This window comes from Lynx canadensis, chromosome X, assembly GCF_007474595.2.
Source record: "Lynx canadensis isolate LIC74 chromosome X, mLynCan4.pri.v2, whole genome shotgun sequence".
Lineage (NCBI taxonomy): Eukaryota > Metazoa > Chordata > Mammalia > Carnivora > Felidae > Lynx > Lynx canadensis.
Window position 1 is genome coordinate 94619090 of NC_044321.2, and position 17914 is coordinate 94637003.

The 17914-nt window shown below is 41.0% G+C and overlaps 1 protein-coding gene across 4 annotated transcripts in view; it reads left to right on the forward strand.

Moving 5' to 3' along the window:
* Window positions 1–16608, forward strand: part of DOCK11 (dedicator of cytokinesis 11) — a 201503-nt gene extending 184895 nt beyond the window's left edge. For all 4 annotated transcript variants that reach the window (XM_030306149.1, XM_030306151.1, XM_030306150.1 and 1 more), the window contains 5 exons: window positions 8096–8306; window positions 8690–8880; window positions 9716–9816; window positions 11350–11488; window positions 16120–16608. In XM_030306149.1, coding sequence (XP_030162009.1) covers window positions 8096–8306; window positions 8690–8880; window positions 9716–9816; window positions 11350–11488; window positions 16120–16242 — 765 coding nt within the window. In that variant the 3' untranslated portion in view covers window positions 16243–16608. The remainder of the gene's footprint in view (window positions 1–8095; window positions 8307–8689; window positions 8881–9715; window positions 9817–11349; window positions 11489–16119) is intronic.
* Window positions 16609–17914: the final 1306 nt, after the last annotated feature.

Sequence of the window (17914 nt, forward strand, 5' to 3'; positions counted from 1 at the left end):
GAGGCCCGTTTCTCTCTCTCTCTCTCTCTCTGCCCCTTGTGGGATTCTCTCTCTCTCTCTCTCTCTCTCTCTCTGCTGCTCGCCCACTGCGCCCTCTTTCTCTCTCTCTCTCTCTCTCTCTCTCTCTCTCTCTCAAAGGAAAAAAAGAAAAGAAAACGATGTCTTCCCTTTGTAGACTCACCTGTCTCTCTTGCTTTTATCTTGACCGTATGCTTAGACATGTAAAAGTTGACAGGCCAGTAGCTTTGGAATTCATTAATATTTGGCAAAACCTCTCCACCTCTTATCAGCTTCCCTATTTTTGTGGTGTTTATTAAGTTAAGACAACGGAAGATTTTAGCTCCTTGCAGCCAGATAGTCTTAGGCTCACTGCCACATAACTGATACTATAAATGGAAAGTTAATGGAAAGCCAGGCTTGCTGAACAGCATGTGCAGTTTTCTACTCTAAGCTGCCCGTGAAAACCTGGCTCGTGAGGGCTAGCGGAAAAGCACCATTGGGCAGCTGGGCCCCTGACGTTATTTGTAGGCACAATATTTTAGTCCTTCTCCGTAGGCAACAGACGTAATAAGCAGTTGCTTACAAGTTCCTTGTTTCTTTCTTCATGTGTGAAAGTGAAAATTAAAAACACTTTTTTACCTTGCCAAAGAACAAACTCCGCTGGAGGGCACAGACCATTTGAAGAACCGTTTGGCGAGGTTTTCTAATATTTCAAAACCTGCGTTTCCTTGGACCCAATGATGTCACCTTTAAGATTTGATCTTGTGGGTGTTCGCTACCATAAAGATGTGTGATTAAAGGTGGTCATTGCTGCAAGGTTTATGTAGCAAAAACCGGGAAGCCATCTAAACGTCCATGTGGCTAAAGAAATTGTATTATCCATATAATGGATGTGGCAACCTATGCATTAAAAAATTGAGATAGGGGCGCCTGGGTGGCTCAGTCGGTTAAGCGTCTGACTGCGGCTCAGGTCATGATCTCACGGTTCGTGAGTTCGAGCCCCGCGTCGGGCTCTGTGCTGACTGCTCGGAGCCTGGAGCCTGCTTCGGATTCTGTTGTCTCTGTCTCTCTCTGCCCCTCCCCTACTCACACTCGCGCGCTCCCTCTCTCTCAAAATTAAACATTAAAAAAAATTTTTTAATTGAGATAGATTTTTAAGTGTTGGTTTGAACCTATCAAGATACTTTATTGAGGGGGGGGAAAGGTGAGGTGCAGGATGTCATGGATAGGATGATCACATTTGTGCAAACATTGATATTCACAATAACTTGTATATACTTAGGAAATTTCCGGAATGATACATACAAAATTGTTAACCATGCTTACCCCTGAGGAGAGGGACCAGAATCTTACATAGAAAGAAATTTTCTACTTTTCCTCTATACCCTTGTGTACTGTTTGAATGTGGTTGTTTTTTTTTTTTTTTTAATTTTTTTAACATTTATTCATTTTTGAGAGAGAAAGAGACAGAGTGTGAGCTGTGGAGGAGCAGAAAGAGAGGAAGACACAGAACCCAAAGCAGGCTCCCGGCTCCAAGCGGTCAGCACAGAGCCCAACGCGGGCCTCGAACCCGCGAACCGTGAGATCACGACCTGAGCCGAAGTCGGACGCTTAACCGACTGAGCCACCCAGGCCCCCCTGAATGTTTTTACCATGTACATATTTTACTTTTATAAGGTTAAAATCAGGCTTGACCTCTTTTTTGTGTATTTCCCTTCTGTGTTTTGTCTTAGCCCAGATAATTACCTCACCTATCTCCTGAGGTGCCTCTTAGGAGAAATCTAGCTTACTTTTTCTGAGTGTGGTTGACACACGATGGTACGTTAGTTTCGAGTGTGCAACATAGTGACTCAACTTCTCGGTTTGTTATGCTGTGCTCACCATCAGGGTAGCTACCGTCAGTCACCGTACAAGCTATTGGCAATGCCATTGACTGTACTCCCTGTGCTGTGCCTTTTATTCCCCTGATTATTCACTCCATACCTGGAAGCCTGTATCTCCCACTCCCCTTACCCATTTTGCCCATTTGCCCCCCACCCTTCTCCCCTCTGGCAACCACCAGTGTGTTCTCTGTCGAGAAATCTAGCTATGTACTGGGAGAAAAAAGATTAAGATTTCCAGATACAGGCTTTTAGATATTTACGTAAGAACAGATAGAATGGATTTGGAGAAGCTAAAAGAAGCTAAGGAACTTTGTATCTCCTGGCCGTCTCCCATATATGTGGGGGGGAAAAAAAAAAAAGGATACAGAGACTGTTTCCAGAGAGGTTTTTGTTGTCTCTTTTGTTTGTTTCAATGTTTGCTTTCTACACTAAACACAGAACCAGGCCTATCGTAAATTGCAACGACACTGACAGAGTCCTCAACACTCAAGTCACAAGCCAGTTGAGTTGAGAGAACACTGAGAGACGGGCTTGGGCATAGTGTCAGGTTCATGGGGAGACTGATAGAGGGGAGGGTATCTAGAGCCCACAGGTGGAAAGTCCAGCACGGACAGTTCTGAGTTTTGCCTCCAGCAGAATATAAACATGGAATATAGACTCTTCATGAAAGGGCCCATAACTACCATAATTTTTATGTCTCTGGAAGAGAACCATTCTTTCCTGTGGTCCCCTTCGAAGGACGGGAGGACCTAAGGTAGGATTAATGTAGTCAAGGGTACGCCCTCTTCCAACGTCAGTCACTTCTTGTGGATGTACAAACCGGTAGGTTTTTCTGTAGGGTAATTGTGTAATATATATCAAAATCCTTAAAACCAGGTAAATCTTTTAACTGAGCAACTTCTAGGAATTGACCCTGAGGACTAAGTCAGAAAAAAAAAATGCACATAGTTTTAAATACAGGGATGTTCATCAGAGCATTCTTTGCAATAGCAAAACATTGGGAAACAACCAAAGACTCTCTTGATGAGGGACCGATCCAATAAATCATGTTCATTCATATATCCGTTAAAAGTCATGTTGATGGCCATATAGAACTGTGATCAGTATAATACGCTTTTTGCTGCATGTACACGTGTGTAGCATAGAATTAATTTACTGCTCTCACCATCCTTACGTGTGCCGTTCACTGGAGCTTCCGGCACCGTGTTGGATAGAAGTGGCAAAAGCAGGCCTCCTTGCTTTATTCCTGATCTTAGAGGAAAAGCTTTCAGCCTCTCAGCATGGAGTATAACATTCGCTCTGGGTTTTTCATAGTGGCCCTTGATCAGACTGTGGAAAATTCCTTCTATTCCTGGCTTGTTGAGTATTTTTATTATGAGAGGATGCTTAACTTTGTCAAATGCATGTGCTGCATCAATTAAGGTGATCATGTAGTTTTTTCCCCCTTTATTCTGTTTATGTGGTTGTATTTACATTGATTGACTTTCATATGTTGAACCATCCTTGCATTCCAGGAGTAGATCCTACTTGGTCATGGCATATAATCCTTTTTAATATGCCGTGGAATTCTGTTTGCCAATATTCTGTCGTGGATTTTTGCAGCAGCGTTCGTAAGGGATGCTAGTCTGTAGATTTTCTTTGTCTGGCTTTGGTTTCAGAGTAATGCTGACATCACAGAATGAGTCAGGGCGTGTTCCCTCCTCTTCAGTTTCTTAGAAGAGTCTGAGAATTGGTGGTAGTTCTTCTATAAGTGTTTGGTAGACTTCATCAGTGAAGACATCAGGTCAGAGCTTTTTTTCCATCAGACAATGTTTGATTATGGATTCAATCTTCTCACTAGTTATAGCGCTATTCAGAGTTTTCTATTTTGTTTTCATGGTTTAGTCTTGGTAGGCTGTGTGTTTCTAGGAATTTGTTCATTTCGTCTAGGTTATTTCATTTGATGGCATACAGTTGTGCATAGTACTCTTACAATCTTTTTTATTTCTGTAGATTTGGTAGTGATGTCCTTATTTTCAGTTCCTATTTTAGCAATTTTGAGTGTCCTTTTTTTTTCTTAGTCCATCTAGTTAAAGATTTGTCAACTTCATTGATCTTTTCAAAGAACTGACCTTTGGTTTCATTGCTTTTCTCTATTTTCCTATTTTCTATTTCATTGATCTCTGCTTAACCTTTATTTCCATCCTTCTGCTAGCTTTGGGTTTAGTTCCTCTCTTTCTAGTTCCTTAAGTTGTAAAGTCATGTTGTTGATTTAAGACCTTTCCTGTTTTGTAATGTTGTGTTTATAAGTCTCCTCCTTAGCGCTGCTTTTTCTGTGTCCTGTAAGCTTTGGTATGTCGTGGTTTCATTTTCATTACTCTCTAAGTATGTCCCAACTTCCCTTGTGATTGTTTTTCTTTGAACCATTGATTTTTAAGTGTTTAACTTCCACAAAATTATGAACTTTCCTACTTTACTTCTGTTATTGACTTCTAACTTCATCCCTTCATGGTTAGAGAAGATACTTTCTATGGTATCTGTCTTTTTGAATCTATTGAGACTCGTTTGTGGCCTAACATACAACCTATCTTGGAAAATGTCCCATGTACACTTGAGAAGAATGCATATTATCGCTGAGTAGAGTGTTCTGTGTATGTCTGTGAGTTGTAGTTGGTTAAGTGTGTTGTTCAGGTCCCCTACTTCCTTACTTCTGTCTGCTTGCTGTATCTGGTATTGAGAGTGGGGTGCTACAGTCTCCAAGTATTACTGTAAAACTGTTTCTCCTTTGCACTCTGTCAATTTTTCCTTTATATGTTTTGATGGTCTGTTATTAGATGTGTAGATGTTTATGATTGTTTTATCTTCTTGCTGCATTGAACCTATTATCACTGTACAGTGTCCTTTTTTTGTCTCTTGTGACCTTTTAAAATTTAAAGTCTACTTTGTTCAATATGAGTATATTCACTCCTGCTCTCTTTTGGTTACTGTATGCATGGAATATCTTTTTCTGTTTTTCACTTTCAGCCCATGTGTGTCTTTGGACCTAAAATAAATCTCTTGTAGACCACACATAGTTGGATCATAATTTCTTATCCATTCTGCAAATCTCCCTTTTGATTACATTTTAATCCATTTACATTTCAAGTAATTACTGATAAGGAGAGGGTTCTTTCCTTCTGCTATTTGTTTTCTTATGTGCCTTATAGCTTTTTTGTCTCTCATTTTTTTGCATTACTGTCTTCTTTTGGTTTAATTGATTTTTTTTTTTACAGTGGAATGGTTACATTTGTCTCCCATTTCCTTTTGACTATATCCTTTAAGTATATTTTTATGGTTTTCATGGGGATGATATTTAACATCCTAAAGTTATACCACTCTAATTCAAATTTATACCAGTTTAATTTCCATAGCATACCAAGAAATCTGCTTCTTTAACAGCTCCTTCCCTACCCCTTCCTGTTGGTGATGTTGTAGAATTACATGTTTTGTGTGTCCCAAAACCATAAGCTAATGATTTAATACGTTAGTCTCTTAAATTCTGTAGAAAACGAAATTTTTAAGTTACAAGCCAAACTTGCAACAATACTAGCTTTTAGACCAATAATTTTTTAATGTATTTGCCTCTTAAATTATGTAGAAAGCAAAAAATGGAGTTACATACCATTGTCACAATAACATTAGCTATTATAATCGCCCACGGATTTACCTTTACTGAGATCTTTATTTCTTCACGCCGCTTCAGGTTACCGTCTGGTGTCCTTTCATCTCAAGCTGCAAGACTTCCTGTGGCATCTTACGTAGGACAGTTCTAGTGGCAACAAACTCCCTCAGCTTTTCTTTACTGAGGACTATCTTCATTTCTTTCCCACTTTCAAGGACAGTTTTGTCAAATACAGAATTCTGGGGCGCCTGGGTGGCTCAGTCGGTTGAGCGTCCGACTTCAGCCCAGGTCACGATCTCATGGATCATGGGTTCGAGCCCCGCGTCGGGCTCTGTGCCGACAGCTCGGAGCCTGGAGCCTGCTTCGGATTCTGTGTCTCCCTCTCTCTTTGCCCCTCCCCAGCTCATGCTCGCACTCTGTCTCTGTCAAAAATAAATAAACTTAAAATTTTTTTTTTAAAAATGCAGAATTCTTGGTTGACAGATTTTTTTCTTTAGCGCTTTGACTACACTCACCCACTGCCTTCTGGCCTCCAAAGTTTCTGATAAGAAATCTGATCATCGTATTGAGACTTCCTTATTATGTGTGATGAGTCGCTTCTCTCTTGATTCTTCCAAAACTCTTTGACAGTTTGGTTTTAACGTGGCTCAGTGTGGGTCTCTTTGACTTACCCTACTCAGAATCTTCTTGGATGTTTATAGTCCTGCCTTTTATCAAATTTGGGAAGTTTTCACCCATTATTTCTTCAACTATTACCTCTGCCTCTTTCCATCTCTTTTCCTTTCCAGGAGTCCTACAGTGTGTATGTTGGTCCACGGGGTGATGTTCCTCATGATTGTCATATCTTCAGGTTCTGTGACTATTACTCCTGTCCGCTCAAGTCTGCCTTTGAATCCCCCTAGTGAATTTTCATTTTATTTATCGTGCTTTCCAGCTCCAAAAATTGGTTTGGTTTCTTGTTACGTTTCCTACCTCTTTATTGATGTTGACATTTGGTCATACATTATCTTCTTGACTTTCTCCACAGCTCCCTTTAGTTCTTTGATCATCAAGACAGTTATTTTAAAGTCTTTTTCTAGTAGGTCTGCTATCAGGTCTTTTTGGGGAGACAAGTGTCCATTGGTTTATTTTTCCCCTCCGAATGTGCCATGCTCCTGTTTCTTTAGATGCCTGGTGATTTTTTTTCTTGTTGAAAACTGTACATTTGGATCTGATCCTGTGATCATTCCAGAAATCAGATTCTCCCCCTTTTCCAGGATTTGCTGGGTTTTGTTTTAATTGTCGTAGGCTGTCTCTGTATCACGGATCTGCCTAAACTCAGGGTCTTCTCGGGTCTTTTCTGAACCTGCACCTTCCCCTGGGCATGTGTAGTGAGTTTCTCACTTCCCTCCTCTATGCAGTTGATTTTGAGTGCCCTAGTCTTCAATGTCTGGCTCCCAAAAGGGAAAAGGAAAAATAAAGGGGAGAGATCTTTTAAATCCCCTGGAAGTCAGGGGTACTTGGGTAGCTCAGTTGGTTAAGCCTCCAACTGTTGTTCTCAGCTCAGGTCATAATCTCATGGTTTGTGAGTTCAAGCCCCGCGTCGGGCTCTGGGCTGACAGCTCAGAGCCTGGAGCCTGCTTAGGATTCTGTCTCTCCCTCTCTCTCTCTGCCCCTCCCCTACTTGCACACATGTGCGCGCGCTCTCTCTCTCTCTCTGTCTCTCAAAATAAACAAACTTAAAAAAAAAAAAAACCTCTGGAAGTCAGTTCAGCCAAGGGTGGGGGATTATAACGAAAATGGCTGTATCCTCTTTGTACCTCTATAATCAGAAACAGCAGTCAGAGCACAGATCCCCAATATTTGGAAGACAGGGTCCTTCTTGCCCACCCTGGCTCCTGCAAGCTGTTTCGGGAACATGTGCACAGCTGCCTGCCATGGGGCTGAGGGGTAGGATACGGGTAGCTACCGTCGTGCCAAGAGCTGAAATTGACAAAAATCCAGCCTAACTGCGATTTTCCGTCCAGGCCTTCCCCTACAGGTTACAAGCTTTCAGTGGACTCCAGAGTTCCAAAATAGTTAGAGCAGACAGATTCTGCCCGTGTAAATGTTGCCTAAGTAGGAAGATAGATTTCTGGTGCTCTCCTGCCTTCTCAGAATCCTCTCCAGAATCTTATTTTTATGGAGGTAGAATTCAAATGTACAGTTAACCATTGTAATGTATTTTTAAAGAATCAGAGTATGAAACAGCGTCTAGTGTGACCTCAGCTTTGTAAATGTGTGTGCACAGAGTACAGATTGAAAGGAAATCCGTGAAAATGTGAACGACGGTCCTTGCTGAGTGGTAGGATTACGATTTATATTATCTTCCTACATTTCTGTAATTTCCATGTAAGTTTCTGTAACTTCTTTACAATCAGGAGGAAATGATCCTTACGAAAAGAATAAAGCTCTCCTCCAGGTGTGTATTCAGTTGGGAGCACAATCTTAATGACAGTGTTCCTCAAGTAATCTCCAAGGAGTTTATTATCTTACCTGTACCTGCTCTTCCCTTCCGTTGAATAAAAAAAAGCCAAACTTTCTTACTTGATAGGTGAACGCTAAAGATCTCGATCCAAAATATGCTCATATCCAAGTCACTTATGTGAAGCCCTACTTTGATGACAAAGAACTCACAGAAAGAAAGACCGAGTTTGAAAGAAACCATAATATCAACAGATTTGTTTTTGAAGCTCCTTATACATTATCAGGCAAAAAGCAAGGCTGCATAGAAGAACAGTGTAAACGCCGCACCATCTTGACCAGTAAGTAGGACCTCGCGAGATAACATTTGTTTGACTTGCTTCTTTCTGATACACACAAGTAGCAGGTGGCCAGCAGGGAAGTGTGAACTGAAATTTTAATCCTTCATTTTTCTGCTGTTCTGTCACTAGCTTGCACAGACATGGCAATGTTATATACCAGAGTTTCCCCATATGTAATTCACGATTGCTCTAGGGTATCTGATAAAAAGAATTTCCCCCTCAATCCTGAAGTACTGCGGTGCTTTCTGATACCCTACGGTACTTTCTAGAGAAAGCATGGTGGGGGCAATTAAGCATCATGGATTTGTTTTTTTCCTTTGACTTGGCCGTTTGAACGGATCATTTTTTAAAGATAACCACAACCAATCTGAACATTTTAACAGCTTCAAACTCCTTTCCGTACGTGAAAAAGAGGATCCCTATAAACTATGAGCAGCAGATTCATTTAAAGCCCATCGATGTCGCGACTGATGAGATCAAAGATAAGACGGCAGAGCTGAAAAAACTTTGCTCCTCTGCCGACGTGGACATGATTCAGCTGCAGCTGAAATTGCAGGGTTGTGTCTCAGTGCAGGTATGTCGGTGGCTGAATACGTCTTAAACGTTTCTCGATAGGCTTGCTTTCCTGAGGGCACAGAGCAAGCATGAACCGCAGTGTGTCTTCTGCGCTTACTGAGTGCAAACACCTGTGCGGTTTTCGATTAACCGAAAAAAATGTTCAGCGGCCATAAAATTTGCGTTATGGCAGAAGACTTTAACATAAACTCCTCTGCCTGCAGCCAAGCTCTGTATTTACAGAGCAGAAGTCATTAAGTACCTTACTGGAATATCATCTTTGCAGATTATTGGCTTTAGTCATTTTTTTTTAATAAGCTTACAGTAAGAATAGTAAATATGGTTCTCAGGTACAGATTTTTAATGCATCGAGGGGGCTTTTTAATTTTTATTTCTTTTAAGAGAGAGAGAGAGAGAGAGAGAGAGAGCACGAGCATGAGTTGGGGAGGGACAGAGAGAGAGACAACAGAATCCAAAGCAGGCTTCAGGCTCGCAGCTGTCAGCACAGAACCCTACACGGGGCTCGAACTCACGAGCTGTGAGATCATGACCTGAGCCGAAGTCAGAGGCTCAACCGACTGAGCCACCCAGGCGCCCCAGGGATTTTTTTTTTTTTTTTTTTTTTTTTTAAGGAGAAGTGCAGAGGCACCTGGCTGGCTCAGTCAGTGGAGTGTGCGACTCTTGATCTCGACTGTTGATCTTGGAGTTGTGAGTTCAAGCCCCATGTCGGGTGTAGAGATTCCTTAAAAAAAAAAATAAATAAATAAAATCTTAAAAAAATAATAGAGAAATGTAGACATTTCTTTTTGATTACATTCTAACAACTCTCTTATTTTTCTCCCTTTGTAATTTAGGTAAATGCTGGTCCATTAGCATATGCAAGAGCTTTCTTAAATGATAGTCAAGCTAGCAAGTATCCACCAAAGAAAGTAAATGAGTTGAAAGACATGTTTAGGTAAGTGCTTTGTCATTTTCCCTTTAGACCTCTATCTTTTACTCCATTTTCTTCTTCATAGAAACCAAAATATTCACCAAATGGTATCCTTCCAAAAAAAGACATTCTGTTCTTTTTTACAATAGCTAAGTGACCCTCTAATGGTACTTTATTTTTTTTTAATTTCTTTTTAATGTTTATTTTTTGAGCGAGAGAGAGAGAGAGACAGAGCATGAGCAGGGGAGGGGCAGAGAGAGAGAGGGAGACACAGAATCTGAAACAGGCTCCAGACTCTGAGCTGTCCGCACAGAGCCCAACGTGGGGCTCGAACTCGGGAACCGCGAGATCATGACCTGAGCCGAAGTCGGACGCTCAACTGACTGAGCCACCCAGGCACCCCTCCTGTCTTGTGTTCTTAGTTCCAATTGGGATTCTGCTGGTCCAGGGCTTGAGTTGAGCATCCCCAGGCATGTCTGAATGGTCTTGCATTACAAATCTGTTTAATATGTAGAGTTTATATTCAGAATAAGAGAGACAGGTTGAGTAAAACACACCAAGGAGAAAGAGAACTTATCCACTCGTTTGCTGCTGGTTTATTTCATTTACTTTTCCTGTCTGTGTGTTCTCAGCCCTTCCAGGTTGCAGAGTAACCAGTAATCACTCATTCACCAGTATTTATTAATGCCTGGCATGTGCAGAAAGATTCTACTAGTTGCTATGATAGGGATACAAAGCAAATGGGCAGTGAGGTACTTTGCCCCCTAAGACCTGCACCCCGATTGTGGGCATTTAAATATATAAACACCTGAAATGATGGAGAAAGACTTTTACAATGAGTCATCAACTGTCCCCACTTTTTTAAAATTATTGAAGTGTAGTTGACATGCAGTGTTATTAGTTTCAGGCCTATGACGCACTGATTTGACAATTCTATATATTACTCAGTGCTCCCCGCGGGAAGTACGGTCACACCATCTGTCACCATACAACGTTATTACAACATTATTGACTACATTGCCTATGCTGTACTTTTCATCTCTGTGACTTATTCATTTTATAACAAGTTTTTGTACCTCTCAATCTCCTTCACCGATTTCACTCCTCCCCGCCCCTGCAATCTTTGTCCCCGCTCCCAGCACAGGGCAGATAACTCTTACCTGTAGCACCCAGTACTGTACTAGGTACATACTAACCCCAAATAAATTACTTTTGAATTGAATGCACGACTCATTATCTGCACATGCAAATTAACGTGAGCACAATAACGTTAGCTGATACAAGATCAAGTGACTGAGCAAATAGGCTTTCTAGAAGGCCTGCGTTTTGAGCCAGGTTTTAAAGAAAGTAAGAAACCAGAAGGGAAAGGTGGGAAAGAAAGGAAAAGGTATTTCAGACTTAGGAAGTGGCATCAGCAAAGAGTAGCAGTGAGCAAATACAGGATTCTAATTTTCCTTCTAGGCAAGCCATGGTTAAAGTGAATATCAAATTGATGGTCCGTGAGACTTTGTAGGAATAAATGACGAAACCCTTATTGTCTTTGCTTTTTGTCTACAGGAAATTCATACAGGCATGCAGCATTGCACTTGAACTAAATGAGCGGCTAATTAAAGAGGATCAAATTGAATACCATGAAGGGCTAAAGTCAAATTTCAGAGACATGGTAAAAGAATTGTCTGACATTATCCACGAGCAGGCAAGTCTTAGGGTGGTTGAAAATGAAAACATGATCTGGGGCCCCTGAAGTGTTACTCAGCCGAATCTGTTAGTTCGAAATGTATTCCCTTGAAATGATCCCGTCGGTATTTTCACATTTGCTCCTACTGTCTTTAATCGTTTCAATGATATAATGCAAATGGCCTTGGAAGTCATTATCTGAAGCAGTTGCTAAAGCAATTATCGGTCATTAGCCATTTTGTTCTTTGGGCCACAGTGCTATTGGAAGTAATGAGCTGAGCAAATCTGACCTGCTCTACTGTAAACATGGGTAAGAGTCTCTCAAGAAGTGAAATGATGAGCACAGGAGGCAAATCCCTAAAAGAATATCCCTGTCTTTAAAAAAAACAAAACAAAACAAAACAAAACACCTGGGTGGCTCAGTCGGTTGAGCGTCCGACTTCGGCTCAGGTCATGATCTCGCGGTTCCTGAGTTCGAGCCCCGAGTCGGGCTCTGTGCTGACAGCTCAGAGCCTGGAGCCTGCTTTGGATTCTGTGTCTCCCCCTCTCTCTCTGCCCCTCCCCCACTCATGCTCTGTCTCTCTCTCTCTCTCTCTCTCTCTCTGTCAAAAATAAAATAAAAAAAACACTTAAAAAAAAAAGAATATCCCTGTCTCAGCCATAAGAAACTATAGTTTAGGTGACGTTCTGAGAGGCTTCCAAAACCTGAGAATTGTCTTAATGCCTGAACAGCCTACCCAAAACTCTGTTTTCATAAAACTTCTTAGCATTTTCATCTATGACTAAGTGTTCCTGACAATTGCAGCTACTTTATTAAAACCACAACCTAAAAAATAGGGAAGTCGAGACCTGTTCGCCACTTCCAGCCGCATTACGTCATAATTAAGTTGTTAGGACTTTTATACATCTATTTATCTTAAAGCCAGAGTATTCCTAGGTTATTTTTTTTTAAAGTTTATGTGTTTCTGAGAAAGCGCAAGCAGGGGAGGGGCAGAGAGAGGGAGACAGAGAATCCGAAGCGGGCTCCGCACTGACAGCACAGAGCCCAATGTGGGGCTTGAACTCGCAAACCTTGAGATCATGACCTGAGCTGAAGCCGGACGCTCAACCGACTGAGCCACCCAGGTGCCCCTAAACGTCAGAATTTTTATGCCAGAACCCTGACCACTGTATACATGGATTGTTACTTTAAGTATTTTAACATCTTCAACATGTTTGTAAAAGTGTTAGCATTATGGTCTCGTCCCTCAGTGACTGAGCCTAGTAAGCTTATTATTAAAGTCACCTTCATATCCTTACTAATGAAAACACCCAATAAGATAAATATTTGCTTCAGAAATTCTTCAGACTCTGAATTTTTAAGGAATTAAGACTTCTTAAAAGAAACAAGGGAAACTACAACCCTTCTTTAGAGAACACATTCTTTTTTTTTTCTTTTTTAATTTTTTTATGTTTATTTATTTTTGAGAGAGAGAGATAGACTGTGACCGGGGGAGGGGGGGTGGCACAGAACCCAAAGCAGGCTCTGAGCTGGACGCACAACTTGAACCCACGAACCGTGAGATCCTGACCAGAGCCAATCAGACGCTTAACTGACTGCACCACCCAGGCACCCTGAGAACACATTCTTAAAGCTGGTTCCAGAACCTTCTCTGTCCTGGTAGCTGCATTTCAGTGATTGCTTGATGAAGGCATTCCCCCAGATGAGATTGTCACACCAAGGGTGTACTTACAAATAAGCCAGCAGTGGCTAGTGTCCAAAGAACTGCATGGAAATGATGAGGAAAAGAAGAGATATTTCTAGGAAAACAGGCTAGTTGACTTTGAATCAAGCTCTGCCTCTCCAAATTTATTTTGTATGCTTCCCTTTAGGGAAGGCTGTGGGAAATTTAGTTAGCACAAGGTTGCATTGAATGACCAGGAGTCTCATTTTCTTTCTTCTTCTTCTTCCTTTTTTTTTTTTTTTTGTTTTGTTTTTTTGAGAGAGAGCTGGGGAGGGGAAGAGGGAGAGAGAATCGCAAGCAGGCTCAATCGTGGGGCTCGAACCCACAAACCATGAGATCATGACCTGAGCCTAAAGTAAGAGACGCTTAACATACCGATAACGCCACTCAGGGGCCCCTGTTGTCTGTATCTCAAGCTCAGAAGCGTAGGGATATAGCTTTCTTTACCATCACTGTTCAGAAGCGTATTTTTATCAAGTAACTACATGTTCTGTTCCTAGGAGCTGTCTAGTGTATGGGTTTCTATTCTTCATAATCCATAGAAAATCAGCAGAAAGTTCTTCACAAAAGACACAACAATGACACACGTTGCTTTAAGCCAGTGTATAGTCTATTGCGGTTACTCGATTTGCATGCAACTGCATGACTTAGCCTTGAACTCTAAATCACTCAAACTGAAAACAAATTATTCAATTTACTGCTATTACGGTGATCAAGAGATTTAGAGCAGTCACCGTAATAAAGTTCTTTTCCCCCTGAAGTATGGATCTTACAACTCTGCTGTCCTGTTTCCCATCTCTCATTTAATTCCCATAAGCCGTGGCTATTTTATTTAGTTGTAGAGACCTATATTTTAGATCCTTGACATTATACATTGATAGATAACCAAGAAAAATCTTAGTTTCTATTGGTGTATATTTACGTGAGCTGTCCTGTCCTAATGCATCATATTTAGGTGTGCCTCGTTTTGAGTAAATGTTGACTTTATAGTGAGTTTTTATAATTCAGGCTTTCCTATTAGAAGGAAAGAGAGCCTTTTTTTTCTCCATAAAAGAGAGCCTTTTTTTTTTAGTCACACTTTGGCATACATTATTTCCCAAAGGAAAATAAAATAATACAAAATAAAATAAAGTGTAGCTGTGTTGTGACATACAAATTATTCTGTTGTGCTCCATAAATGATGACTTGACAAAAGATATATGGCCTGGAGATTCCTTGGCCCTTTTCGGTATAATCTGTTACAGTATACCACAATATACAGTTATTTTTAGAACTTCTTCAAGCTTTTGACTCTGAAAAGGGGATTTATATTATCTTAAAACTATTAATTGCAGGGGCACCTGGGTGACTCAGTCGGTTAAGCCTCCAACTCATTTATTTATTTATTTATATTTACATCCAAGTTAGCATATAGTGCAATAATGATTTCAGGAGTCGAATCCAGTATAAGCCTCCAGCCCTTGATTTCGGCTCAGGTCATGATCTCACGGTTCGTGAGATCGAGCCCCCTGTCAGGCTCTACGCTGACAGCATGGATCCTGCTTGGGATTCTCTCTCTCTCCCTCTCTCCCCCTCTCTCTCTCTCTCTCTCTCTCTCTCTCTGCCCCTTCTCTGTCCACACTTGCGCTCCCTCTCTCTCTCTCAAAGTAAATAAATAAACATTTTTTAAAAAACTAAAGTTAAAAAACTATTAATTGCAAATCCATTTTTAAGTTTATTTTTGAGAGAGAGAGGGAAAGAGAGAGAGCAAAATGGGGAGGGACAGAGAGAGGGAGAGAGTGAATCCCAAGCAGCCTCTGAGCCGTCAACACAGAGCCTGACATGGGGCTCGATCTCACAAATCACGAGATCATGACCTGAGCCGAAATCAAGAGTCGGACGCTTAACCGACTGAGCCACCCCGGTGCCCGATAATTGCAGATTTCTTAACGAGTTAGAGTGCTACCAACTCTATGTTTTGTTTTCTACGCAATGAGTCCCATATTGGCTTATCACATCTGACAGGTGTGGATAAATAATTAGTCATCCCTCCAACCTCTGCTTGGCTCTCAGATTAGTGTCATGAGTTACAAATTTTGTAAGAGGAAATTATTATGGAGTTTCTACAAGACGTGATTTGTAGCAACACAAACGATGTGACTCATTGCTGTCACCAGAGACCAGTTTGTGGGCTTAATACTGAATTTTCAAAAGCTGACTTGAGAACCAAGTATCGAAAGCTTGAGATCTAAGTGGGGATCGCATAGTAAGGAGGTCAGATGTGATGTGTATGGTATTCTTTTCTTCCATCCAATCCAAGCAGGAGCTTTCTGTTGCTTTTGGTCACACAAGATGGAAAAATTTTTTAAATATCCGTATCAATATGAATATATATGTTTATATACTTATGGGATATAAAGTTTATATTTTGTATGCATGGAGTTCTTCATTTCCATGAAAAATCCTCTGCATCGATCAGCTTATGTAATTGTAGTGTATCTTTCGAAAAGAAATACGCACTTGTGACTTTACTGGATATTATTTTCCAAGTCTCTCGGGAAGGAGCACGGGTATCTGTGTGTTTGAAACGCCCTACGGGTGATTCTGAGAGCCACTGTTTAGAGCTCTTGTTATGAGTATTCGTTAAAAAATATTTTCAAGATCGCATTACCTCTCACTTTTTCTTGAATTTTGCATTTCACAGTCTTTTGTTTTTCCAAATGAGTAACCAGATCTTTTCTGCTTTTTTAATATGCGGCCTTTGTAATACAGCTTTGAAGACTTAAGTCGGTAACGTTATCCTTTGCTCTTTCTGCTTTATGTCATTTTAAATAGCTAAGTGTCAGTGACAAATTGAAATATGCCTGTAATTTCATATACACATACTTTCTTGACAGCGGCCATTATGCCTCGTGATAAACACGTACGTTTCTTTTGTTTGTTTTAGATATTACAAGAAGACACAATACATTCCCCTTGGATGAGGAACACGTTACATGTATTTTGTGCCATTAGCGGTACGTCGAGTGACAGAGGTTATGGTTCCCCAAGATACACTGCTGAAATATGAGGACGTGCAACTGTAAAGTGACAACGAGACTGACCTTTCTCAGGAATGAGCGGAGCTGTGCAAACGTTCCAATGTAAAGATGTGATACACACGGAGTGTTTCTTCCTGACACCAAAATTTTCATGCTTTCCAACCAGGGTGCTTACATATTTGTAAATATCTAAGCAACTTGAAAGTGCCTGGTAAATTGCACCACTGTGCTCGGTTTGTACTTTTTTAGGTAAATCTATATACGGAGAAGCAGAGCTCAACAACGTGAATTCAGTTTGCTTAATTATCGCTTACAGTAACCATGGTACTATGTAAAATTGTATAATGGAACACAATAAAAGGTAAAACTTATTTGTAATTAGAAGTGAAGGAAACAATACTTTGAACTTAGCATTTTTCTTGACGAGGAGCCCACGGCATGATCATGCTAGTCCTTGGAGAGCACAAAAGTGATCAGATTTCCAGAAAACATGGATATTTCAAAGTGGGGAGGGCACTTGAAATCCTGCCTGCTGGCAGTCAAGGCAAGGCTCCAGGAGACAAAATTGTTACCTAAAGCGGAGACTTGCACAAGGAAAGGCTGTACCTAGAAATACCAACACTTAACCGTTCCTTCAAGTTTTGATCCAGCGAAGCTGGGTAGGTAATCAAGGCGGGCTCTCTCCGACTTGCAGGACGAGGGTTCATATATGACATAGGTTTCCCTAGGAAGGCGGCATCTGTTGCCAGGGTTTCGTCATCGGGGGCCATCCACAAAGCTAGATAAAACATTCCTGCGAATTCACAGTGTGAGTGCACCCTATGCAACTTCAGAGCTTTCAAAGCAGCAGAGGCAGGTAGGCATTTTGTAATGACTCTTTTTTTCCAGTTTGCAAGATTGGCACGTATTTTGATAGAACTTGATGGTTGCAGCATTTTGGCGGGTGGGGGTCAGGATACATACCCACCGCAGACTTAGCGACTGCTAGCTAGGGATTACATTTCTAACCACGAAGACCTCTCAGACTGCCTAAATCATTCAAGAGAAACCAAGATGTAATGAACTTCTTTTGCTGGAATTACCCACGTCATTTTGACCGGCTTTCGTGTAAACTTCAGGTTCTAGACATATTTTCCTTATCTAGTTTAGCCTATTTTGCAGAGAAAAAAAAAAGACACTGAAATAGAAATGAATTGCATGGAGACTTGGCTTTTTTAAATGCTTTGTGATCAAGTAAATCTTAGGGATTATGCTCCTGGCTGGCCATTTTTCTTTACGTGTCCTTTTGAAGCTTTGAGGGGAGCATGAAATTATTTATTGAAGGTTAACTTTGTACTTTCATAGGGGATTCAGAAGTGTTCCAGAAGCAGTTTGTAATTCCTTCATATCTTGGAGTAACCCGTAGAGTTAGTTTCACGTTTAAAGTGATTAGATTTGGTGTGTGTGTGTAAGGAGCCGTCACCTAGAATGAGGCATCTTGGGGACATTTCAGTGGTCTTTAGTCGACAGCTGGCCCCATATCACGGCCCCCACCACAGTGTTCTGTACCATGGGTAATTTTTTAAAGTAACATAACTGGTCCGTGTGCTCAAGGAGCTTGCAGTGTAGTTGTGGAGGCAAGATACACACAAGATTACCTAATACAAGAATTGACAACCTGAGACCAGAAAAGTCCTACCTGAGCATTTGCCAACAGAGCCA